At 45.4% G+C, this 26,997-nt stretch overlaps 1 protein-coding gene, 1 long non-coding RNA gene, 1 other non-coding gene and 1 pseudogene across 6 annotated transcripts in view; 3 read left to right on the plus strand and 1 right to left on the minus strand.

The window, feature by feature from the left end:
• Nucleotides 1-12,075: 12,075 nt before the first annotated feature.
• Nucleotides 12,076-12,148, plus strand: TRNAG-UCC (transfer RNA glycine (anticodon UCC)). The gene has a single exon. It is a non-coding gene; the product is annotated as a tRNA-Gly (tRNA).
• A 1,754-nt stretch (nucleotides 12,149-13,902) lies between these two features.
• Nucleotides 13,903-20,308, plus strand: LOC138444788 (uncharacterized). Its single transcript, XR_011258588.1, has 2 exons — nucleotides 13,903-14,320; nucleotides 18,164-20,308. It is a non-coding gene; the product is annotated as an uncharacterized lncRNA (long non-coding RNA).
• On the plus strand, nucleotides 14,469-17,515 carry LOC138428563 (poly(rC)-binding protein 1-like; annotated as a pseudogene).
• A 434-nt stretch (nucleotides 20,309-20,742) lies between the features above and the next one.
• ABCA4 (ATP binding cassette subfamily A member 4) overlaps nucleotides 20,743-26,997 on the minus strand; it is a 149,354-nt gene continuing 143,099 nt past the window's right edge. For all 4 annotated transcript variants that reach the window (XM_069598218.1, XM_069598207.1, XM_069598229.1 and 1 more), the window contains 5 exons: nucleotides 26,815-26,918; nucleotides 26,635-26,727; nucleotides 24,422-24,671; nucleotides 23,064-23,150; nucleotides 20,743-21,562 (listed from right to left, as the gene is read on the minus strand). In XM_069598218.1, coding sequence (XP_069454319.1) covers nucleotides 21,527-21,562; nucleotides 23,064-23,150; nucleotides 24,422-24,671; nucleotides 26,635-26,727; nucleotides 26,815-26,918 — 570 coding nt within the window. In that variant the 3' untranslated portion in view covers nucleotides 20,743-21,526. The remainder of the gene's footprint in view (nucleotides 21,563-23,063; nucleotides 23,151-24,421; nucleotides 24,672-26,634; nucleotides 26,728-26,814; nucleotides 26,919-26,997) is intronic.

Here is a 26,997-nt window from a genome sequence, read left to right on the forward strand (position 1 = left end):
TGTGTCTCCTTTGCTGCCCTGCAAATAGGTTCAGCAACACCATCTTTCTATATTCTTTCTCTCTCTCTCTCTCTCTATATATATATGCGTTAATACACAATACTTGTTTTTCTCTTTCCCTCTGTGAGCATTTAACTCTCTTCTCGTGTCCTCTTCCACGAAGAGACATTTCAGTAAGTGCTGTTATTTCTTGGTGTTTTACCACCATCCTTCCCTCGGGAGCTGTGAAGAGCTTACAGGTGAGTCAGTGAACATGCAGGGTCCTCCCATGAGGATGCCTGCAGGGTGAGGCCAGGCCAGCATGTTCCTTTTCATTTAGCAAATGTTTATGGAGCTTCATGACCAGAACTGAAGGCCACGGTGGTAACACTCTCACTCTTGCTGGACAAAAATCTACCAGTCAGCTGGGGGCTGCGGACATGTAATCAGGCAACCATTCTACAGAGTGGTGATGTTTCAGGGTGTCAGGAGCAGAGCTGCTGGTGCCTCACCTGGAGTGGGGGACCCTCGGGGGGGCCCTCAGGGAGGATTCTGCAAGGGGTAATAATGCAGCTGGGAATGGAAGAGTGAGGGAAGGGGCAGGGGAAGGGTAGAAAGAGGAGACCACTCTGGGGACCATAGCTGGTTTAGTATGTTCAAAGCTCAAAGAGGAGATAGATGAGGTTGGAGAGGAAGGCGGGGGCCAGGACTTGCGAGTCTGGATGAAGATGCTGGACGTTTTCACGACAGCAGCAGATCATGAGACCTTGTGAGAGAGAAACCCTCCGAACCTGTGGTGACTGCCCCCAAAACAATGAGTTTTCCTAAGAGATCTCGAGGCAGAACAAGTCAGGGGCTCTATGCCAGCAATAGTCACCAACCCTGACATTCCACGCTGGCCACCAAACCAACTTTTGCCCCTAGGCATAGTTCAGTTCCAGACACTGAGGCCAGGGAAGCTCCTATGTATCCCTGTCACAGGTCACAAAACACAGGGGATGACTAATTGCGGACTTGTACTGTTACCAGCCATGCTCCAGAGCAGGCGCCATCCTTGAAAGGCAAATGCCGTATCCTGTGTATTTTTTGTTTTGTTTTTCTAAGTGGGACTATCTTTTTGTATGTTACTATTATGAAAGTAATATATGTTTCTTAAAAAAAATGAAACATCCCTGAAATGTATACAATAGAAGGTAGAATTTCCTGTCTCCTCTCATAATTGCATTTCTCCAAGAAACCATTATCCCTCCAGACTTAAAAGAAATGTATGTATATATGTATGTCCAGACATTTTCTGTTGTAGTATCCCAAGTAAAGCCAGGCTCTCAGGGACCTCACCATGTCCTCCAGTTCTTTCTGGAAGTCCCCAAAGGGAGTCTCATCTCTGTCCATAAGCCTGTCTGCTGGTTCTGTCTCCATATGGTAACTTCCCAGTCTCTCTTGGCCCCTGCTCCTTGTGTATCTGCCCAGAAGCTTGGAGAAGTTAACAGAAACCAAATGTTAAAGTCCATGCCATGCGGTGCTATTTCTAGATGTCTCCAAAGTGTCCATTTTTTTAAAAAAACACTGTCCAGTGTTTTGAGGCCTATTCACTGACAGGTGCAGACCTGGACCCACTGGGCAGGGAGCTCACTGGTACTTCTCCATCGGCACCACTGCCTGGCCGGTCAGGAACTTATCCCAGGCTGTAAGCCTGCCCTGCAGGTGGGCGACCAGCACTGTGTGCAAAGAGTGGCTCAGCAGCACGAAGGTTGTGGGCTCCACACACAGGTGTGTCTTTGCGGGTCTGCCACCCGGCTCAGGGCCGTGCACAGGTTACCATGCCTCGCATGGTAACGCCCACTGCCTGGAGCTTGCAGTCCCTGGCTCAGCAGCTGCACGAGGCCAGGGTGCTCTCCCAGGTAGTTAATGTAGGCCTTGGTGCTGGGTTACATCAGGAAGAGCCTGTGGAGAAGGGAGCACAGGGAAGGGCTGTCCCTCCAGTGCTGGTGCTCCAAAGGTTCCAATTCTTGTTTGGCAGAGTTGTGATGTTGAGCTTTGGGCAGAGGTGGGGAAAGGGCCACCTGCTCACTGTGTGCCAACCACCCTTTGTCACTGTTATGCTTAGATCCCCAGACTCCAAACATCTCTACTGAATGGCTTCATGAGCTTCTCTGCTAAAGACTCGTGTGGGGGCCTCAAATTCAGTCTGAGGGGCAAATGGAAGGGGGGATTCTCTTCTTGCTCATTGCTCTTTTCCCTTTTTTCAACCTCTGCTGCTGCTGCTAAGTCGTTTCAGTCGTGTCCAACTCTGTGCAACTCCGCTGTCCACCCTCAAAAAGGAAGCTCTGCTCTCCCGTCCTTTATCTTCAAACAATTTGTAGAAGCTCTTTATGTACTATTGACCCTCTTATTGATCTATATTGAAATACTTATATCAGTCTATATTTAACATTGTTAGTCTTGTTATTTTTCCTTAAGAAGTTTCAAATGTTATTTAATTAAACTCTCTAATTTTTCCTTTATTATCTCTGTGTTTTCTGTTCTGCTTATAAAGGACTGCTCCAGTCCAAGATTAAAGGTCAAGATTCTTTTGTAGCAATGTAGGAATTGTATATTTAAATTAAACCTTTTCGTCTACCTGGATTTGTTTTTGTGAATGTCATATATAGAGTGGAATTTTAAAATTCTCCATAGAGTTGGGTGTAGAGGCTAAAAGCTAAAAGAAGAGATGGAGGGAGCAACTCAGCTGGCTCTTGGATGCCCTGGGGAAGCTTGTTTGCTGAAAACACAAAGAATTGTGCTCTTGGCTGGCTTGGAGTTCCATCTGCTTCCTGCTGAGAGTGACTCTCAAACATTGTGTCTTTAGAGCCAGGCTTCCCTGTGTTATTTTAATCCAGGCTTCAGAGGTTGAGAGGAATATGTTCAGGGCTGCATTCTGTTGATTGCAAGGGCAAGCTGAAGAATCACTGTGGAATTCTGACTTTCAGAGAAGGTCAGAACTCTTCTGTCCACAAGGTCTGGCTCCATCCTGGTGGGGTGGGCAAAGAACCATGTGTTCCTGAATAGCTCCAAGACCTATGGCATCAAATGGCATGCTTGCTACCTCCTGGCTAACTTTATTAATGTTGGGTCCTCAGTGCCTGGCATGTGTTGGGACCTCAAAATATTTATTTGTTGAACTTTTACAAATCCATTAGGAAGGAATGGGACTCCCAAGGAGATGATGGTCAAAACAGGAGAACTTTAATGGCAGTCCTATATAGGATGACATCTATCCATTTGCTCATTCAGTAAATATTAGGTGAGTGCTTTCATGCATTGGAGAAGGAAATGGCAAGCCACTCCAGTGTTCTTGCCTGGAGAATCCCAGGGATAGGGGAGCCTGGTGGGCTGCCGTCTATGGGGTCGCACAGAGTCGGACACGACTGAAGTGACTTAGCAGCAGCAGCCTACTATGTACCAGACACTTTTCTAAGAGGCTGGGTGTGTCATTTTAAAAATAACAACCAATTCTCTCCTTCTCTAGCACCATCTGTGTGTTCACAGTTCAATTCTGACACTAACTGCTTAGAGTTATCACAGACTCCATATGTTAGGGCTTCCCTGGCAGCTCAGATGGTAAAGAATCCTTCTGCAATGCAGGAAACCTGGGTTCTATCTGCCGGGAGCCACCATGGGAGATCCCACCCATGACAAGCTCATGTGGAAGAGACCTGACGAGCAAGGTGGATCAGGACTCAAGGGACTCCCAGGACCTGCTCGAGCATCTACCCCCAAACCAGAATCTGTCTGTCTTACTATTTTGTGCCTTTCGCCAACTTTGCTGACATTAACAGGGGGCTATCCCCAACCACCTTTCTCTGGAGAAAATCAACTTAGGGCTCTAGCTAATAAGTCTCTTGGGCATGAAAGGAATATTTCAATTCAAACCCCCTTGTTAGCATTCTAGCTTGCCTGACAGGTTTATCCAGACTCTTGCAGCTACGCATGTGATTATTCACAGCCTCCCAACTGTGAGAGGCACAGGAAGCCTAAAACTTTCTAAAAATATAGAGCCTTTCAAAGAGTTAAAAGCTATTAGAGCAGTGCTGGTGTAGGATTTCTTTGTTGAGCCAATGCTTGCTGCTAAGTTCTCATATCTCTTATCCACTGTGCACCTGGGAGTGCAATAGTTAATGTAGTTGGAATTTAAGAAAAACAAGTAATAGCCTTGAAATTAACCATATCAGACCTTTGAGCTAATTGGTTTTTCTTTGTTGTAACTCACTGCACCTTTGCTCCATGAGAAATGTAACTCTGTTTAATACTTTCTGAGGCTGATATAGATTAAAAATATAAAGAAAAAACACTTCAAGGGAAAATAAGTTTTCTGGTTGAGCAGCCTTTATCAAAAGAGGGTCATAAAATGTCCACAGGCCTCCAAGGCCAGAAGATAATGTACACAACATTGTTTATGGGAAGGGTATGCAGAAAAAAATCCTGGTTTCAATAAAGACAAAACAGATATAATGTTTGGGCTGACTCTGTATGACATTGCATCTTTCATTTCCCTCTATGTACAAGTCAAGGTATAAAAGTTCCTTTTGAAAATAAAGTTATGGGCCTTGCTCACTGAAGCTTGGTCACCCCGTGTCAATCATTCTTTTTCTCTCTCTTTCCCTTTCTCTCTCTCCCTCCCTCTCTTTTTCAGGCTGATCCCTTGGAGCACAGAGGCTCTCTGCGTTCACTTTCCTGCCTGGACTTCTAAGACCCGATGGAGAAGGCACTCTGTGTCTTCAATCTGGTGAGAGGGCACCTGCAGCCTCCATGAACAGAGCAAGTCCCTTGTCTTGGGGCTTTTATTGGCTTTCTGTGTAAACAAAGGAATATCAGCTTCTATCCTTTCCTCTCCCATTCATTCATTCATTCGCCAACGCCGTCACACTTCGGATACCCTGGATCCAACCGGGGCAGGACCCCGGCATCTATCCTTGAGTCTTGAAGAGTTCCATAAGAAGGGAATGACAACCCACTCCAGTATCCTTGCCTAGAGAGTTCCAGGGACAGGGAAGCCTGGCAGACTACAGTCCATGGGGTCACAAAGAGTTGGATATGACTGAGCGAATAACACTCACTTTCCACAGGTGAGGAGCTCAAATCCGCAAGGCTTCCCAGCTTCAGATGCCAGCCAAAATGGGGCCCCAGGTTACCTGCCCTTCTGCCTGGCTGTCTAGAAAATTGAGGTCTCCATGACACTCCCCCCTCTGGTTTGATAATTTACTAGAGTGACATACATAACTCAGGAGTTTATACTGATGATTATGGATTACTATAAAGGATGAGGGCATCACTGGGTAGCTCAAACGGTAAAGAATCTGCCTGCAATATGGGAGATCTGGGTTCGATCCCTCAGTCAGGAAGATCCCCTGGAGAAGGAAATGGCAACCCACTCCAATATTCTTGCCTGAAGAATCCCATGGACAGAGGAGCCTGATGGGCTACAGCTCATGGGGTCACAAAGAATCGGACACGACTAAGCGACTAACACATAAAGGATAAAAATGAACAGCCAGATGAAATGGTACATAGATGAGATCCAGAAGGGTCTCAACTGCAGGAATTTTTGTCTTGGTGGAGTCAGGGTACATCATGCTCCAGGCATGCAATTTTGTTCAACAAACTGAAAAGTGCCCTGAACCTGTTGCTTAGAATCTGTATGAAAATGAAAGTGTTATTCACTCAATTGTGTCCAAGTCTTTGAGACCCCATGGGCTGTAGCCTGCCAGGCTCCTCTAATCATAAAATTCTCCATGCAATATTACTGGAGTGGGTAACCATTCCCTTCTTCAGAAGATCTTCCCCAGAGATTAGCCTAGGTCTCCTTCCTTGCAGGCAGATTCATTACCTCTGAGCCACCAGGGAAGCTCTTTTGTGTAGAGTTTGTATAGGGAGTCTCATTCAGTTCAGTTCAGTTCAGTCGCTCAGTCATGTCCGACTCTTTGCGACCCCATGAATCGCAGCACGCCAGGCCTCCCTGTCCATCACCAACTCCCGGAGTTCACTCAGACTCACATCCATCGAGTCAGTGATGCCATCCAGCCATCTCATCCTCTGTTGTCCCCTTCTCCTCCTGCCCCCAATCCCTCCCAGTATCAGAGTCTTTTCCAATGAGTCAACTCTTTGCTTGAGGGAGTCTCATTACATAGGCACAATTGATTAAATCATTGGCCATTGTGACTGAACTCAAATTTCATCCCTTTTCCCCTCCTGGAGGTTGAGCGTGGGGCTAGAATTTCTAAACCTCTAATCATATGGTTGGTGTCTCTGGCCATTTACCTCCATCCTGATACTATCTAGGACCTCACCGCTAGTCACCTTATTAGCATAAATTCAACTATGATCATAAAGAAGCTCACTATGAGTAACAAAGTACATTCCTATGGCTCAGGAAATTCCAGGGGTTTAGGTGCTCTGTGCCAGGGACCAGGGAAAAAATCCAGTTATATATGTACCATAATAAGATATCTTCCCTTGTGGGGGCTTACAGTCTGATGGGAGAATATACGCAATAAGTTGTATGATATGTCGGAAGGCGATAAATGCTTTGGGGGAAAAAAGGCAGAGCAGAGTAAAGGGGGTTTGGAGTGCAGGTGGGTAGGGGTGGCAAGTATGTTACAATTTTGAAAATGTTTTTGCTGAAAATTAATTTCATTTTAGACAAACACCCAAGTGCTGTGGTTGTAGCAGAATAGAATGGTTGAAAGAAGGGACATGGAGGGAGGGCACAGTAGGGAATAAAGCATATGGTTAAAACAAATTGCCCTGATTTATTATTCTCTCTATTGATAAGGATCTAAGCTCAGTTTTGGCTGGTCAGCATAAGACAAGGGTAATGTCATCAGTAACTCTGAATCAGGTTCCCAGCTAATTTGAGGCAAACTTAAAGTACTGACTAAAATCCAGCATAGAAATGTGATATTGCAGTCACGTGTTCTGCTTGGTGAGCCAAGTACAGATAGAACATTAATCAGATAGGCGTGAAAGAAGCTCCTTTAGAAATGGGGTCTGAGGGGCCAGCACTAAAGGCCTAGAATTGGCATGTTAATCTTTTCTTCCCTTTTCACAGTGCTGGATGTTGACATCTGTGTAATGTTGCACTCATTTGTTTCTGTAGGAAAAGGCTTCAAACAAACTCTGGGGTTCATCAAAACATATGCATTCCTCAGATAGCTGTATTAAAGTCTCCTTGAAGTGACTGTTATACCAACCATCTACAGAAACTTAGACCTCAGGGTGGGTTTAGAAGACTTTTGGTCATTTACTTCAACTCCTGATTTTATAGATGCAGGAATTGCCCAAAGACATTGCAGAGAATTAATAGGAATCACATTGCCTAACTTCTTATATAGTGTTTTCCCCATCCTATTTTTCTATCCATATAATAATTTTGTGCTTAGAATTTGGAGTTAGCTATATGTTATATTTTTATGAATAAATATTAGGAATGACTACTTTTCTTTTGCTAAAAACTCTGCCCCTTATATGGATGAGTCAAATGGCACCCCACTCCAGAACTCTTGCCTGGAAAATCCCATGGATGGAGGAGCCTGGTAGGCTGCAGTCCATGGGGTCACTAAGTCGGACATGACTGAGCGACTTCACTTTCACCTTTCACTTTCGTGCATTGAAGAAGGAAATGGCAACCCACTCCAGTGTTCTTGCCTGGAGAATCCCAGGGATGGGGGAGCCTGGTGGGCTGCTGTCTATGGGGTTGCACAGAGTCGGACACGACTGAAGTGACTTAGCAATAGCAATAGCAACCCTGCTCCAGAACTGGCTGAATTAGTTGGAAACATTCACTTTTCATTCTGAGAATTTGGCCTGAGTCCTGAAGTTGGGAATTGAGTCATGTAAGCTGCCTCAGCTGTAGAAGGAAGGTCTTTAAACTCTCTTACTGAAGCCCCTACAGGTTTCCCCGGTAGCTCAGCTGGTAAAGAATCCACCTGCAATGCAGGAGACCCCAGTTTGATTCCTGGGTTGGGAAGATCCCCTGAAGACGTAATAGGCTACCCACTCCAGTATTCTTGGGCTTCCCTGGTGGCTCAGATGATAAAGAATTCACCTGCGATGTGGGAGACCTGCGTTCAACCCCTGGGTTGGGAAGATCCCCTGGAGGAGGGCATGGCAACCCCCTCCACCTGGAGAATCCCCATGGACAGAGAAGCCTGGCCAGCTACAGTCCATAGCAGAGTTAGACATGACTAACATAGAGTTAGACATGCAAAGAGTTAGACATGACTGAGCAACTAAGAACACACTGAGATCCTGCAAGCTGTCTTGCCCTAGTTATTGAATTTCATACTTCCAATAAAACCACATTTTAGTTATGCTAAGCCAGATTGGTTACTGTTATTTGCAACCATGACATCTTAGCCAGGAATCTTAGGAGCTGAGGACAGTTTCTTTCAGACATGAATTTTAGGTTTAGAAGTCTTGGTTCTTTTGTTGTATGCTATTATATCATTACCATTTTGTTTATAATATTAAATCATGAGGGTTTATATGAAGACTTAGTCTACTTGGAGCTATGAAGAAGTTGAGCAATCATTGTGAGGGACTTGTTCTCAAAAAACTTTTCTTTCGTGTTCTGTTAAGAGTCTTGACTTGCATATTAAAAATACTTCTATGAGACAGTGTGGAAAAATGCTTGAGTGTTCCAGAGGGGAAACTCATTTCAGAAACAACCTCAGTTTCTTTACCTGGAAAGTAGTGGTAATAATATTGTCATCATAATGTGAAGAAGAGCAAATTACATTAAATGAAATAGATGAGATAACCCGTGGGTGGTAAGAGAGGCAGACTTTGGCTCAAATCCTACTCTGCCTCTCATTAGCTGTATGGATTTGGCAGACCAATCTCCTAGAGCTTGAGTGGGCTCATCTAAAAAGTGGGGGAAAGAGTAAATACTTCAGAGGATTATCTTGAAAGCTTTTTTTTCTGTTGTGGGAACTTGACAAATATCAGTGCTCCTCCCAAACCTATTATGTCTTTTCAGCTGCCTCTGTTTGCCATGGGTGGGTTGCAGAGTCACAGGCTTTGCTGTGTGATTATTACAGCATAGGTAGTTGGAGGCTATGAACTAAGCTGACAATTTGAGAATGGGGAGGACTCAGCCCAGTGCATCTGAAATACAGGCTCTCAGGATAACCATACAGGTGCACACAAAGCCTTTTGTATAGCTGTTAAGATGAAGGGTGGCCCAGCTATGTGTGTGTGTAACTATTAGTCTCCTGAAACTCACTTTTGTCATTTGGTGTCTAAAAACTGGTTGTGCATCTTTGAGTAGGGTCTCTGAGCTGAAGGCACTTGGGAGGGGTGGCAGCGGGGGCCCCCATCTTTGATTCCCACCTTAATGGCACTATATAAACATGCTGTGGGTCATCCTAGGCCACACAGGACCAATAGGTAGAGTTTTTGTTGTAATTTTTGTTTATGCCAGGTGGAGATTCTTGATTATAAGACCAAGAAACAGCTGTGTCTTCCAGACAAGGCAGCAAACCCAATTTCCTAGCAACTCATTAATTATAAATATTTTTGATACCTATGTTGAAACTTACCCTTCAAGTAATAATATCAAGTTAGATATTAGATAAGATCTTTTTAGGTACCAGTTACGTACTCACAAATGTTATTAGATCTCTCTCTCTCCCATGCACACACACACACATGCACACAAATGATATTTAAATGTATTTGGCAGATTTCCCCAGTGGTCCAGTGGTGAAGAGTCTGCCAGGGGACATGGGTTCAATCCCTGGTCCGGGAAGATTCCATATGCTGTGGGGCAACTAAACCTGTGCACCACAACTAGTGAGCCCAGGCACTCTAGAGCCTGTTCCACAACAAGAGAAGCCACAACAAAGAGAAAGGCCCGCATGCCTCAGCTAGAGAGTAGCCTCACTCACTGCAAATAGAGAAAGCCTGAGCACAGCAACGAAGACCCAGAGCAGCCAAAAATAAATAAATAAATTTAAGATAAATAAATGTTTATAGACTAGAATCTGACTGGCAAGTTAACACAGAAAAGCCAAAATATTTGAGGTAGTCCCCCTGATCCAAATGGACTCACCTTCTAATGGCTATTTAAAGTACCTGAACTATTTTTCTTCTCTAGATCCTCAGTGGGGTCCTGCCAGGTGGTCAGTGAGGCTCCATCACAGAAAATACTAATCAGGATTCAGCTGACAAAAGGGGCAATCCTATACGCATACACCAACAGCATTATTTGGGGAGTATTCAGGAAACAAATGTCCCAGGCGAGAGTCTGGTGCCTGGGCAGTGGCAGAGCTGAGCTGGGAGGACTTTGGCTGGGGCTAAGAGTGGGGCCAGCCCGACCACATGGAGGTCTCTTGGTCATTTCAGACCTGCTCACTGGAGTAGCTGCTTGGCACAGGGAGCCAGAAGAAGCCCAAGACAGGGTTCTTGCCCTCTGAGATGGTAGAATATGAAACAAAATGTTATAGATCATAGCATGGTCCAACTTTGGAAGAGATGTGACTTTTGCTCTGGAAGAGGCATGGAAAGGCAGACAGGTTCTGGGACTAAAGGCTCACTGGGCTTGGATCTAGGTGTGGGTGTGGGTGGTGGATGCTGTCAGCCAGCATCAGTCCGCCTGAACGTTTTACCATGGTCAGAATCACCAGGTTATAAGAAGGCAGTTTTTGCAGAACTGCTGCTTGACTGATTCAGCAGTTCCAGAAAATGAGTGTGGCTTTTGGTTGGAATGTCATTGTTGTAGCCATCACGAAATATTTATCAGTGTATTTTTTGCCATTGGCTGCAAGAAACTAGGCCATGCTAATCAGGATGGGTTCAGCTTTCTGAGGTGACATTATTGGCATTCCAGGGGAAAATGCTGATGTGGCTTGTACCCAAATCCCCCTGGGTCTTTATTAACCAAATGAGCACAGGTTCTGTCCTGTCAGGAGCTTCTGTAGCACCAAGACCAGACTTGGGTCTGCTCCAGGCGTCTGCCCCTTTAAGAGCCTGTGTCCTCCAGCATTCAGAAGTTCATCAGTGGACCTGGAGCCCCAAGACTTTCCTGCTTTCACAACCAGCACCTCTTGTTGCCCTGAGTCTGGAGCTACAAAATTTCAGAACAACAGGCCAGGAGGCATAACTTTCCCAGTGGACTCCCTTCTCAGGAGACTATCTCTTTCAGAGCCACCTCTAAGCGCTGCAGGCCCTGGGCAACAGAAGGTTACTAGGGGATTATCAAAGGATTAGGGGCCTTTGCTGAGTGAGCACGTATGCATACTTTCTGCCAGAGCGACTTTTCTGAAACAGATTTGATCATGCCACCCCTCTATGACTCCCCGTCTCCTGTAACTGTATTCGGAAAAGTACTGCCCAAGCATACTCTGCATCAGATTTACTCAGCGGAGGGAGAGGTTATTAAAATGCAGATTCCTAGGTTCATTGCCTGACCTGTTGAATCCAATGTTCTATGTGCAGGGTTCAGGAGCCACCGTTAAAAATGGGCTCCCTCACTGATTCTTATGTACACCAAGAATCAAAGTACATTACAGGATAAAGTTCAAACTGCTTAGCCAGGAAGGCAAAGCCCACCAGAATGTGGGTATGCCTGCCTCTATCTTCTCATCCCTCCTGGAAGCACTTATCCACCCCGCACTGCCACGTCTAGACAAACTGATGCACAGAATTAGGGTCTCCCTCCACATAATGCTCCCATTGCTTAAAATGCTTTCCCTCCACTACCTCCCCTTCCCCTGTTACTCTTTTATTCTTAACAATTCGCTCAGCTGCTGCCTCCTCTATGGGCCTCTTAGTGGGTCCACACTGACTCCTAACCATCTGGGACTTGCCTTTCTTCCCACTGTACTCTTGAGCTCCACAAGTTGGGACGGTGTCTTGCCCTGGTTTCCCAGTGTGTGCTACGTTCCCTGGCCCTTAGTAGAGGCTCAGAAACAGTTGAGAATAAATCAAAATTTCAAGTTAGAGGCACCACAGGCTTGGGTCTACTTGAGTTGAGCACATTTTCTTAACAAAACCCAAATATTGGTGGTGGTAGTTGTTTTTAAATTCTGGTCTCTTAAAGACAACAATGGAGGGACTTCCCTGGTGGTCCAGTGGCTAAGACTCTGTGCTTCCAATGCAGAGGTCCTTGGTTCGATTCCTGCTCAGGGAACTAGATCCCACATGCTGCAACTGCAACTAAAGATCATTCTTACCACAATGAAGATCCCCAGATCCTGCGTGCTGCAACTAAGACCTGGTATAGCCAAATAAATATTTTTTTAAAAGACTGCAATGGGAATAATAAATTAAGTAATAAACCTGAGCTATGAGATTAATTATATACACTTTACTATAAATTGTTAGGCATTATATATGCAACAAATTTCAGATGGGGGTACAATCACAATTTGGTTATGTCCCATCTGTGCAAAATCACATTCAGGGGGCCAGAGTTAGATGATGAGGGTGTTGAATAGATGGGCTACTGCTGGGAGTTGAGGAACCCACAGCTGAAACTAAGATAGGAGTCAGGACCTCCAAGGAGAAAGGAGTCAGAGGTCTGGGTCAGCACTAGCAGGCATACCGAGGGTCGTGGCTTCCAAGATTAAGTATCCTTACCAAATCCTGAAGGCAGCAGTTTATAGAGTCATGAACACCACTGTTATTAAGAGTCAGGAGCTGGACGATACGTGGGCCAAGAATGGTGAAGAGTCTGGAAAAGGCAGGCCAGCACTGTTCTCCAGGAGCCCTTGGAAGAGTGTGATAGTCTCCAGGATGGGGTTTTATAGTGAAGGACCCGCTTTAAGAAGGTCAACTGAAGGTAGCTGTGGGACCTAGACATGGGTTCATGGGAATATGACACTTATGAGAAGGTGGGCATCTGGACAGGATGGTCAGGTAGCCCTGATAAAATTCTTACCAGCCTCCTTCCCTCTTCCCTTTAAAAATAAAACTTTATTTCTCATGGTTCTAGAGTCTGGATGGTCTGTGATCAGGGTGTCAGCATGAGAGAGTTCTGGTGAGGATCCTCTTCTGGATTGTATACTACTGACTTACTGTATCTTTGTGTGGCCGAGAGCAGAGACGGGAGTACGTACAATTATTACTCCGCTTTGTAGATGAAGAATTGCAGGCACAGAGATGTTAAGCATCTTGCCCAAAGTCACACAGTTAGGAAGTGGTGGAAGCTGTCTCTTCCCTGGACACAATAATTCTGACCCTGAGATTCTGGAATTTCATGGTTCTAGGATGTCTAAGGGAGAAGGCAATGGCAACCCACTCCAGTACTCTTGCCTGGAAAATCCCATGGACAGAGGAGCCTGGTAGGCTACAGTCCATGGGGTCGTGAAGAGTCAGACATGACTGAGTGACTTCACTTTCACTTTTCACTTTCATGCATTGGAGAAGGAAATGGCAACCCACTCCAGTGTTCTTGCCTGAAGAGTCCCAGGGATGGGAGCCTGGTGGGCTGCCGTCTATGGGGTCTCACAGAGTCGGACATGACTGACGTGACTTAGCAGCAGCAGGGTGTCTAAGAATCTACAACTCTTAAGGTCCTGGTAGCCCCCAATTCCATCAGTTTGAAGATCTTAAAATTCTCAGATTCCAGGTTGAAAAAGCAAATGCCTGGCATCCGTGGGAGTGGGGGCCCAGGCTGCGAGGGGAAATGAAACTTTTTTATTCTCTCTCTGGCTCTGGCACTGACCACAGCTTCAGTGGTTTTAGAAAAGGCCACCATCCCTTTTCCTGCTCTGGCTAGCCATGCTGCTGCTGCTGCCAAGTCGCTTCGGTCGAGTCCAACTCTCTGCGTAAATAGTGACATTTTCATCAGTGTTCTCCAAAATGAAGTCATTTCATGAAGTGGTGAGCCTCCAGGTTTGCATGCTTGAAGTTTTAGTCGCACTCTGAAAACTGCTCCTCTTTACAGTTACGGGTCCCTGAACACTGCTGCCTGTTTTATCTCTGCACACTTTGTTTTTGAACCTTGGCCTGACGGAAAGCTCATGTTTGGCCTCCTTGGATTAACCGAGTCTCTTCCCAGAGCTCCAGGGAGTGTCAGCACTGGAGTTTTATTCGGAATGGCTTCTTTAGCTTTCTTAAGTTCTTTTGTCTTATTTCCAGCTTGGCCTGTATCTGCCATTCTTTTCATCTCCTCAAAAGGCTGAATGAACAGTGTTTGTTCATGGGATATCCCATGGAACCATGCTGTTGGGGAGCATCAGAGAGGCAAATTGTTTCTGCGTCCTCCAGCCTCTGTCCTGGGCCCTGGTTCTCCCTGCTCGGCTATGTGCATGACCTTGGGCATGGACCTGTCTCCAGGTGGGCACGGACCTGTCTCCAGGTGGGTATGGCCTCCCTTACCCCAGTTCCACTACACGCAGTTTTATCATCATCTTAATCCTGTCTCTAGCCAACCCTGCTGTTTCAAGCCCAAAGTCTGTTTCTCCCAGTGTTTTCAGCACTGCAGTGCTCTTTGGTGGTTATTGTAGATGGACCATGTTTTTGAGAAGAGGGTGTGACAAGTATATACAAGCAATGTTGGCCTTTTCTTGAGACTGGTCTATTTCTCTGGGGCTTTTTTAAATTAAAAGAGTAGGAGGTATGAGTGCAGGCTGCAGACAGGACTGGGACCATCAAGACTTGAGTCTGATCCAGTCTCTAACATTGCGTCTCCCTCTGGCCTTCTTTAAATTTTGAATGAAGCCTCTAATGCAGGGTCCAGAAGTTTCTTGGGGAATATGCTAAATATTGTTGAAAATACTAATTATTGAAAATATCTTCTCAATGGCATAGCTGTTCAGTTCAGGTCAGTCGCCCGGTCGTGTCCGACTCTTTGCGACCCCATGAATCGCAGCACACCAGGCCTCCCTGTCCATCACCATCTCCCGGAGTTCACTCAGACTCACGTCCATTGAGTCAGTGATGCCATCCAGCCATCTCATCCTCTGTCGTCCCCTTCTCCTCCTGCCCTCAATCCCTCCCAGCATCAGAGTCTTTTCCAATGAGTCAACTCTTCTCATGAGGTGGCCAAAGTACTGGAGTTTCAGCTTTAGCATCATTCCTCCCAAAGAAATCCCAGGGTTGATCTCCTTCAGAATGGACTGGTTGGATCTCCTTGCAGTCCAAGGGACTCTCAAGAGTCTTCTCCAACACCACAGTTCAAAAGCATCAATTCTTTGGGGCTCAGCCTTCTTCATAGTCCCACTCTCACATCCATACAAACCCACAGGAAAAACCATAGTCTGGACTAGACGGACCTTAGTCGGCAAAGTAATGTCTCTGCTTTTGAATTTGCTATCTAGGTTGGTCATAACTTTTCTTCCAAGGAGTAAGCGTCTTTTAATTTCATGGCTGCAGTCACCATCTACAGTGATTCTGGAGCCCAAAAAAATAAAGTCTGATACTGTTTCCACTGTTTCCCCATCTATTTCCCATGGAGTGATGGGACCGGATTCCATGATCTTCATTTTCTGAATGTTGAGCTTTAGGCCAACTTGTTCGCTCTCCTCTTTCACTTTCATCAAGAGGCTTTTTCATTCCTCTTCCCTGTCTGCCATAAGGGTGGTGTCATCTGCATATCTGAGGTTATTGATATTTCTCCCCGCAATCTTGATTCCAGCTTGTGTTTCTTCCAGTCCAGCGTTTCTCATGATGTACTCTGCATAGACGCTAAATAAGCAGGGTGACAATATACAGCCTTGACGTACTCCTTTTCCTATTTGGAACAAGTCTGTTGTTCCATGTCCAGTTCTAACTGTTGCTTCCTGACCTGCATACAGATTTCTCAAGAGGCAGGTCAGGTGGTCTGGTATTCCCATCTCTTTCAGAATTTTCCACAGTTTATTGTGATCCATACAGTCAAAGGCTTTGGCATAGTCAATAAAGCAGAAATAGATGTTTTTCTGGAACTCTCTTGCTTTTTCCATGATCCAGCAGATGTTGGCAATTTGATCTCTGGTTCCTCTGCCTTTTCTAAAACCAGCTTGAACGTCAGGGAGTTCACGGTTCACGTATTGCTGAAGCCTGGCTTGGAGAATTTTGAGCATTACTTTGCAATTGTGCGGTAGTTTGAACATTCTTTGGCATTGCCTTTCTTTGGAATTGGAATGAAAATGTACCTTTTCCAGTCCTGTGGCCACTGCTGAGTTTTCCAAATTTGCTGGCATATTGAGTGCAGCACTTTCACAGCATCATCTTTCAGGATTTGAAACAGCTCAATTGGAATTCCATCCCCTCCACTAGCTTTATTCGTAGTGATGCTTTCTAAGGCCCACTTGACTTCACATTCCAGGATGTCTGGTTCTAGATTAGTGATCACATCATCATGACTATCTGGGTCGTGAAGATCTTTTTTGTACAGTTCTTCTGTGTATTCTTGCCACGTCTTCTTAATATCTTCTGTTCCTGTTAGGTCCATACCATTTCTGTCCTTTATCGAGCCCATCTTTGCATGAAATGTTCCCTTGGCATCTCTAATTTTCTTGAAGAGATCTCTAGTCTTTCCCAATCTGTTGTTTTCCTCTATTAAGAAATTTGAATATTACACATGCAGTTAGACCTTCCTTGCATCTCACCCTGAATGTCATTCCCTCCCTCACACCTGGAAGCAGTCACATCCTGAATTTGGTGTTCATAATCCTCAAGCATGATATTTTTCACTGCATATACATGTATCTATAAATAATCTTTAGTGATTTCATGAGTTTTAGATTTTATAAAAATGTCAGGGTACACTATTTAGTCATTAATTCAACAAATATTGATACTTACTGAGTGGCTACTATGGCCAGGCACTGTTTTTAACACTGGGGACGGGAAATATGCTGGGCAGCTTCACCGAGTGGGCCATCATCATCACTGGCGTGTTGTGCTCTATCACCGAGTGTGCCAAGCAGCTCTGCCTGGGCATGCTAGAGATGCTGTTTGGGTCCCCACAGTGAAGAGTCATGACTGTTTGTACCAGCCCATGCCGGATAGCTCTCTGTCATCTGTGAGGGCTGCCAAGGTGGGTGCAGTGATGCTGCAAGCTACGCCTACACCACCCATGACCTGGAGGAACCACCACGACATGCCTGCTCAATTCAAGGGCAACACACCATTTCTCCACTCCATATGGCTAAGTTGAACCAGATGGCATCACTTTGCTGTGATGCGTGGTGAGACTGGATTTACCAGAATTGACTCCAGCTTTCCAGAGATAAAAGGCTATTGGGCAAGTTTGGATGCCTTTAGTCAAACCACCCATGAACTCACCATTCTAAATAGCTTAACTGGTTACTTAGTCAGGGGCCAAGGTACCAACAATAATGAGATCTTCCAGATGTCCAGGGCCCAGATCAAAACTGCTGACCCAACGGAAGGCTGTCCTGGAAGGCAGATTGCTATCACTGATTCTGCGGCCAGTGTTAGTGTGGCCCAGAATCTAATCAATGCCAGGCTTTCCTCTGAGAAGGGCAGGTGCTGTAGCTGGAAGAATGTAGGTTCACTCATAAACTTTTTATCCTGTGTCCACATAATCAAATTGTGTGATTTCTAGTCAGTGATTTTCAGGTTTTAAATTATTTCTAACTGTTCAGTTTCTATACAACTTTTTATCATTTGCTAAAAATTTAAAAATCACATTTTCTGTTCAGCTGTTAATGCTGGGATTCATATTTAGTTTTACAAGCTTTTCTGTTTTTAGTTTTGTTTTGGGCTTTTTGGCTCATGAATTATGGTTATGTTTGTTGATAAGAAATGTAAGAGCAGACTGTTACATTTCAGTTTAGTTCTGTAATGCCAAGAATTTAAAAATTAAAAATGGTTTGGTTAACAACTACCAGAAAAAATAAGAAACTAAACAAAAATTTCTGTCCTCATGGAGTTTGTATTTAGGGGAGCAGAGAAACAATAAACAAGAAGAGAAAGTAAAAACATACAGTATGTTTGATAATGTAACTTCCAAGGATTTAAAAAAAAGCATAGAAGTGGGTATGATGTCAGGATGGGGATGGGACAGTTGAAAATTTAGATTGAGTAGCCAGAGAATGCCTTGCTATTTCTAGCCTGCTGCCATTGGCTATTTTGCTAATTATTAAGTTTTGAGATACATATTTTTAATTAATTCATTTCCATTGCTATATAGCATCCACTGCATGAATTGGAAATAATTCATTTAGTTCACTGTACTCTCTGGCCCCTTCAGGAAGTTTGATGACCCCCACATGAGAATGTGAGGATGTGAGAGTTGGACCACAAAGAAGGCTGAGCGCTGAAGAATTGATGATTTCAAACTGGTGCTGGAGATGACTCTTGAGAGTCCTTGGACTGCAAGGAAATCAAACCAGTCAATTCTAAAGGAAATTAACCCTGAGTATTCACTGAAAGGACTGATGCTGAAGCTGAAGCTTCAATACTTTGGTCACCTGATGTGAAGAGCTGGCTCACTGGAAAGACCGTGATGCTGTGAAAGACTGAAGGCAAAGCGAGAAGGGGCGGCAGAGGATGAGATGATTAAATACCATCACTGACTCAAAGGACATGAGTCTGAGCAAACTCCGGGAGATAAAGGGGACAGAAGTGCCTGGCGTGCTGCAGACCGTAGGGTCCCAAAGAGTTGGACATTGCTTATCAATTGAACAACAACACATGAGAATATTAACACCATAGAGACATTGGGTGTATCTTGTGCACTGCTTTAGACCCAGGATGTGGAGCACTGGATGCTTCCTGCCCTCTTCTCCTCTCCTCTCTTATCTTTTCCTTCTCTAGCTGGCATAAGAGGATGGACTCAGCAGTCAGTATCATTCAAGACCAAAGAGACTGCCAAGCTCTGGCGGAAAATGAGAATAGCACAATTGCAGAGCTGTGTGCCAGGGATCCTGACAACTAGGTGCTGTGTGTGCAGTGCTTTGTAGATGACGTGTCCTTCCTGAAACTCACCACAATCCAGGACTAAGGGATTTGGCTACAAGGTGCTGTGGTCCCTTAGGAAAGTTACTAACGTGCTGAACCAAGAGGATGACTGGTTTGGCCAAAGCTTGACTCATGAGACACACATGTCTGAGCCTTGATATCAGACAGCTGCTTGAAAAGCTGAGTATGTGTCATGGTGAGCTTTGGGAAAGGCTCTGAGGAGAGTAGCTTTGATGGATTCTCATATCATGTATGTCTCAATTCTTAAAGTAATAAACTAAGCAAAGAAACTGCTAAATAATGACCTCCTTGGTGAGGCAGGCTCAACTATCAACTTCTTGGATTCCTTGGAGTCCTGTGTTGGACGATGGTGGTGCAGAGCTAGCTGCCCCATGGCTTACCCCTCTTTTCATCGCTTTCCTGCTTTCCCAAGGGCCCTCATGTGCCATGAGCAGACTTGAGCCTGAGAGATCCAGGACCATCCATGACCCAGGGAAGAGGCCCACCAGGCCCTAGAGGCAGACTTTACACCAGCGGGGCAGGGAATTCTGGGTCTGTGTCTTCAGACATGCGAGTGAAGTAACCAGTGGAGGACCAGAGTGAGGCCTGAAGGGAAGCCTGGATGGCCGGCCAAGTAGCTGAATCCTTCTGGGACTTGGTTTCCTTTTCAGTTAAAACAGTGTAAATCAAACAATTACATAAGGATTTAGTTTTTGAAAACTGAGCCTTTTTTTTTTTTTTTAGCTCTACAAGCCTGTAAGTCTCTAAATCTGAAACTTCTAGTGCCTCTGCTTTCTTGAACTTGACAAACACCTTGGACAAATGTGGCAGCAGTTACGCCCTGTGGACACCAGGAGTCATGTTCATCTCAGAGGACCTGCTGAGGCACTGAAGTACCACACTGAGGAAACCAAGCCCCAGATAGCCTGGGTCCAGAGGGCTGAGAGCTTCTGGGGTCATGTTTCAGGAAGGGGATACTGCTGTCCTTCTAGGGGAAAACGTTTCCCCTTTCTCCACAGGCCCCTCAGGCTGCTGGTGCTAACTTCCTCCTCACTGGTCCTGGTGCAAATATTCAGGCTGCCACAGAGACCCTTTCTTCCAAGCCCAGAGCTCTGCTGACCTGTTTTCTGCCCCATTTTCCTCTTCTTCTTTCTCTAGGAGATCTAGAGTAGCAGGAACAAATCAAGCTCTCTATGAGCTCTTTACTTAGAATGAAAGAGATCCTCTTTTGATTCCAGCTGTTCTAAAATCTTGAGTTCCCCAAAGAAGAACAGGAAATTAGAAAAATATGGCAGCAAGTCATACCCCTGGAACACCTCCCAAGTGGTCTTGTTTTCTAAACTGACACTTTCCATTTTCTCCTCCTCTTCTTTGTAAATTTCTCTTATTAATCCAGATTGGGAAATTTTTCAATAAATTAAACATGTTCTCAGGAGATTTGGGTCTAGTCTCCAACTTGAATTTTCCTCAAACCCAGGCTAAGTGTGTGCATGCCTCCTCCCTCTCGAGGTTTCCCTGCTTATGTTTCGCGGCCAGTATTTCAAAATTTTTATTTATTTATTTTTTGTGGTACTTTGTGGCTTGTGGGATTTAGTTCCCAGCAGGGAACTCAACCTAGATGCAAACAGTACCCAGCTGACAGTGGATAATGTCTACATGCATTGCCAGTTGGGTGTTGTCTCAAACCCTGTGAGGCAGACTTGCCATGGAACATCAAGGCTAGCTCATTACAGAAGCTTGCTGTGACTGGCACTCCCAGGGCAATTACTCTCACATAAGCTCATGCCATGATGGCAAGCCATATGGGCATCGGGAATGACCAAAACTACACCAGATGGTGCCCTCAGGGAGAGGAGTGAGTGGGGATAGTTTGTTGAAAGTGTGTTTGCATTTTATTTTCTCTTTAAAAATAACACACACACACGTACACACACACAACGCAGATCCACTTGAAATGAGAACAGTGTGGAGGCCAGGGCCAGGAGGAAGGCGGCCCCAGGCTTCTCCCTCTGTGGTCTGCTCTGGAAGAAGCGCGTTCTGCGCTCATTTGGTTGCATGAGTTTCCCATCGGATGTTTCAGGTGAGCGAGTCAGTTTCTGTTTCCTTCTGAAAAAGCCTCCAATTTGGGGTCTATACTGTGTGCCTCCTCTGTGTTTGTCTCTGCGGCCAGGGGGCTGCTTATGCTGGCTGGTGTGACTGACCACATGGCAGAGGCTCCTGCCTTTTCAGCTGCCTGCAGTTCTTTTTAAGCTGCAGCAGAAAACGTGGGCAGTGTAGAAGGAGATCAGATGGACTCTGTTCATCTCGGTTTTCTGGTTCGATGGCTTTTAGACTTTAAGTTAAATAGCCGTCGGTCAAGCTCTGAAGGAAGCTCAGCTGAGGGCACTGGAGTCTATCAGATCATCCAAGTTTACAGGTTATGTTTATCTCCTTGTCTGTAATGTTTGGAGCCGATGATCCTGCAGGTTCTTCTGACTCTACGATCCAGATGTTTTAAAGATTCATGCCCCACCATGCACGTACATGTTGACATGTACGTTAGCCACACCTTCTGTAACATTTCTTATGGTGCCTTTTGGTTTTTTTTTTTTTTTTAGCCCAAGGAAGTTATCATGTCCTTACTGTCTTAAAAGCCAAGAAATCATAATTAAGGTCATCCTTGAGGTGCAGAATTCCCTTTGTCCACTTCCTATAGAAGAAAATGGTTTTAAAATGGGATAATGTAAACAAAACATAATTATTATTTGTTTCATGACATTTACTTATGTACAATGCTCTGCAGGAGGGTTTTTGCAAACTTTTATAAAGGTTGTATGTCACAGAGTCAGGGTTAGGTTTTGAACCACACATTTATTATAGAAAAATGCTGACTTAATAAATATGCTGCAGTAGGTTTTCTAGTCTCTGCATGCTAAAATGTGACAGACAAAATAGGAAACGATCACATCCAGTAAGAGGGAAAGTTTGGAGTTAACTGCTGCAGATCACAGATCATGAATGCCCCTTGTCAGGTCCACAGATGACCTGGTATTACCCCCTTTAAGAGGGCACATGCCAGCTGGTGGTGAGGAGACCACTGACAGTTTTAGGAAAAACTTCTGAAACCAAATTATGTATTTTGAGTTACAAAAGGAATTTGTAACTGCAACTGCTTTCAAAGAATAATTTTCTGCTGGTGTAAACAGCAAATATAAGATTTATAAATGAGAAAGAACGGCTGGAAAATCTCAGCAAAACTAATTTTCTCTGGACAGATGCCTTTACTTAGGTATTTCTGGGCAAAGTCAGCCTTGCCAAGTAGTCATTATGTCTCTACTGGTCAAGAGAAATGGGGAAAATGCATCACAAATAGTGCCTTGGAAAGGAGTGTTTCAATCATTACCTGCACCTGGCTTTTCTCACAATCAGGAAACTGGGAGGAATGAGAACTTTATGGGAAATTAGGCTTATTGAAAAAAATACTTTGATTTTATTTGATCTACTCTCCAGGTAAGTCAGGAGAGGATGGCTGAATTAATTTGATCCTTTAACACCCCAGGCTTAGGTCGCCTCCTCCAGGACTTTCTCCAGCTCTCTTTTGTTCTCTTTCTGGGGAACTGGGATGAATGTGTTCCTTATGTGCTGTGTCAGGGCAGGAATGTGGAGGCACATATCCCAAGAGTTATGACAGGCCAGGATACATACCTTTTATTGTTACTTCCTTCATCATTTTGAAATTTTTATGAAGAGCAAAGAGCCCTCTTCATAAAACAGAGAATAATCTTTACTCTAGCCAAATGAGAACACCAGTGAAATGAGTGCCAGTTAACTTCCTTACTTTGAAATTCAAACATAAGACCAGATGTATATGTCAAGTATCCCAACAACTGAAATATTTTAATATTCTCTCCTATCTTCCCTGCTTATTTCCAAAATCCAATTTTTTTTTGCTATAAGCAAAAATATATGAGAAAGTTCATTTCAAAAATGTTCTCCGATATCATCCGAAAGTTTCCTGATTATAAAATGAAGGTACACAGCTATCTTTGGCCCAGACAAGTGAGGCATGGAAGGGAGGAGGTGAGGGCTGCTATGGGTGGGACTCTCCGCAGGAGGCATGTCTGGGGCCCCTGCAGGCCCAGTGTGTCAGTTGGGTCTCTGAGCCAAGGATCTGCCCCAAGCAGTGGACAGGGAAGGGGTGGCAGAGGTACCTTGGCCTGTCGGCTGGCTCCTGCAGCTCGAGGGTGCAAAGGGAGGTCGTAAGTTTCATTCTGCTGTTTAGCAAAGTTCACAAATACCTGGAGGCAAGAGAAGGGCCAGAGTAGGTAGATAGCTCCAGAAAAGGGCACCCTCCACCCTCCCTCCCACCCATCACTTTGTTGTTTCCCACGGTTAATGTACAGCCCTGTTGGAGCGGCCTGTGTCCTGCCCAGGCCACAGGGTTTCTTCTTAGACTTGTGAGCTAAGCCAAAGGAGTGCCCGCAAGAGGATTATGGGTAAATGAGGCAGAGCCTCAGCTAGTGGTAGCCCCCTAAACCTCTACAGGAATAACTGAAAAATCAAAGCCAGGAAGACGGGAACTGATCGCTCCAGTTTCCTATTCTCAATTCAGTGTGCAGTGTGGCCAACTCTGGTCCCTGCCTCCATCTGCTTATGCTGGCAAGAAGGTGCTGGGAGCCAGCTCCTCAGAGAGTAAGCAGAGACTTGCCTGTTTCTACTGCTACGCTGAGCAGTCTTTAAGGATATTTATTTTAAAAAGAACAAATACAAACCAATGAAACCCAGAAACAAATGTCCATACGGATGAATGGATAAACAAAACATGGTATGTACACACAACTGAATATTATTCAACCTTAAAAAGGGAGGATATTCTGACACAGGCTCCCACATGGATTTACCTTGAGGGCATTATGTTAACAGAAATGAGCTAGACGCAAAAGGACAAATACTGTGTGATTCCATGTCTTCGAGGTACGTGGAGCACTCAACAATGTAAACCAGTGGCCGGGGGAGTGGTTCCTGGGGAGGTACTGCTTGATGAATACAGAGTTTCAGTTTGGGAAGATGAAAAATTTCTGGAGATGGATGGTGGTGATGGTTGTACAACAATGTGAATATACTAATGCCGCTGAAGTGCAATGCCACTTAAAAATGATAATTACATATATTTTATACACATATTTTACCACAATAAAAAATGACCACGTTAAAAAACCTGACACATGGCACATACATTTACCAAAACTCACGGAATTGTACACTTTAAATAGGTGCATTCTATTGTATTTAAATTAAGCATCAGTAGAGATGATTTGAAAGGAAAGAAGGGCCATCCCCACAAACTGGGAAGGAGAAAAAACATAGTAGTGCTGTGGGGAAGAAAAAGTCAGTGAAGTCTGTCGATGACTGAAATACTCTTAGAAAACCATTTCTGATTTTCCAAGTTTGCCCTAATGGACAGGGGGACTTGGCACTTGGGCACGTCCTCCCTTGCCCTCGTGTAGATTCCAGCCGAGCGGGGCAGCGCAGCCCAGGCTTTGCCCAGCTGGGCACCCCCCAGCCTTGCCTGGTCCAGGGTGGTCTGCGTGACCGAGTACTCCTCGATGAGCAGGCTGTCCTTGTGCGAGACGAGCAGCCGGAAGATCCTGGCCAGGGAGGAGGAGGAGACCTGGAACTGCAGCATGTTGTGGTGCCTCTCCCTCTGGACGCTGCCTGGGAAGTTGCCCTGGAAGAACTGCTCCACAGGGCCCAGGTCAGGAAGCAAGTCGTCCTTTGGGGATCTGATTTTCATCGTGACAATGTAGCCGTCTCCAAACCTGGGGGATGCACATGGCGGTGTGGAACAGGCCTGTTAGCAGCTGGATCTAAGGAAATCCTGAAATGAGGACTAGACTTATCACAAATATTGGGGATTAAAGGCCCATACTGTAGATCTTGAGAAGAGAAGGAAGTGGCTACCCACTCCAGCATTCTTGCCTGGAAAATCTCATGGACAGGGGAGCCTGGTGGGCTCCATGGAGTCGCAAAAGGGTCAGACACAACTTAGCAACTAAACCAAAAGAGATCTTGCGTGCGTGTTTAAAACTAGGACCAAAAGGGCCATGATGGTCCCTGGAGAGGTGGTTTAACACTAGTGTTTAGAGGTCTTACTGCCTCATGCGGTGGAGTGGGTCTCCAGGTCTACGTCACACCTTCCTGTGTCCACCTTCTGGAGACACAGGTGTTCCCTACTCCATTCCCTTTAATGTATGTGCTGAAATCAAAGGTTGTCTGAGCCCTGTGCAGAGACCACAGGCTGCCCAGGGCTTCCTCAGAGATGGAAAGACTGCCTGGGCCTTTAAGACACTGGCCTGGTGGGCGAAAAGGCTTGGGAAGGCAGTGCTTCCCTGGGGAACCTTCCAGAACAAATGGAGCTGCCAGGCCCAGGGCCATGGAGGCCTCCCTCCTTCACTCACCAGGTCACTCGCATGTAGATCAATGGTCCACTAGAGAGTGAGTGCACGGCCAGATGGCATCCCTTCACACTTACCTCATGGCATACTTATTTCAGTGCTCCATCCAGGATCCAGGGTTGTTTCCCTTTGCAATAAAATGCCTTTACCTTTCACCCCCAGAAAAGTGACCATCCTTCACACAGGAATGTTCCCGCTCACCTGCTCTCCTACAGGAAACTGAGGACTGAGAGGGAAAGGGGGTAGGGAGCATCTGTTCTCCAGCAGGTGGACACTGGAAGCTGCTGACATGGGTCTGGTGACCTCACATGCTGAAGTCCCTGTATAGCGTCCAAGCTGTTGTTACTCAAGACATTATGGGTCTAGTGCCCAGATGCAGCTAACCTATTAGACCTTCATCTCAATTGTTGTTGCATATGATGCCTTTGAAGCCTGATGTGTGCTGTGCAAGACACTCTCCTGGAACATCGAGATGAAGAGTCTTGGCACAGATGTAGTGGGTTATGTGTTCTTCCTTTCACCAACTGGCACGGTGACTTTTCCTATTCTGGGCTCTCAAAATGTGTTTGATAAATAAGTAATAATTTAAAGTCCACCCTTCCTAGTTTATAAAACATATCAGAAGGCAAAGGAGTATGGCATTATTATCCAAAGCTTATTTTAAGTGTTTGTCCACTTTGGCACACAAACTGTTATTAATAACACATTATTTACAGCAGTTTACAATTTATAAGGACAGGATAATCCTACTAATGATTACTGGCATTGCTGGTTTGTCATATAATACATGGTCATTTCCCAAACTCAAAAGCATATGATTCTGTATTTTCCAAGTCTCCTGTAAATGTGTTGTAATACTTTCATAATTTAAAAAATAAAAAAGAAAGAGGAAAAAAAAAGCATATGACATGCCAGAAAGAAACTGACTGTTCAGGCTGTTTGGTCTCTGGATTGCTCCTATGTTGGTTGTGGACTCATTAAATAGGTCACGGGTTCTGGATTGTTGGGATGAGTGGTGTGATAACGAGGCAGTGGTAATGACCCTCTCTCATCCCAGCTGGGCTCTCATCCCAATTTGCCCCTTTCAGAATCCCCATCTGGAGCCTCAGCAAGCCTTCAGCCACAGGCCGTTAGCCCAGTAAAGAAGAGCTGCATTCAGCATGCCGGTTTTCTCTACCTGCTGCTGCAGAATCAGGCTCAGATACCTCTGCCCGTGGCATGGGGGAGCAGCAAGACTCTCTCACATGTCAGAAAAGAGCACAGGGCCTTGTTGACTCCCCACTTCTCCCCCGAAGGTAACAAAGGCAACACCCCACCATATCCTTACTTGGACTTGAGGTGCTGGATGGTGCCCAGACACTGAAAGGCGCCTTTCACCATGATGGCCAGCCGGGTACACAGGGCCTCGCACTCTTCCATGCTGGGGGCAGGGAGAGAGCAGATGAGGGCTGAGAGGACTGGACTCCATCACCCGCCTGCCCCACCTCAGCCCCTGGGAATCTCTTGCCTGTGGGAAGTGAGGACCACAGCTCTCCCTTCTCTGATGATGCCCATGATAGTGTTCCACAGCATGCGGCGTGCCTGGGGGTCCATGCCTGTCGTGGGCTCATCCTGTGGGGAGGCAGAGGGCAGAGGGCAGAGGGCCAGGCTGGGAGCCAGCCTCCCCCGGTTCCTGCACACTCCTTGGCTG

The sequence above is a fragment of the Ovis canadensis genome, chromosome 1 (genome assembly GCF_042477335.2).
Source record: "Ovis canadensis isolate MfBH-ARS-UI-01 breed Bighorn chromosome 1, ARS-UI_OviCan_v2, whole genome shotgun sequence".
NCBI classification, from domain to species: Eukaryota; Metazoa; Chordata; class Mammalia; order Artiodactyla; family Bovidae; genus Ovis; species Ovis canadensis.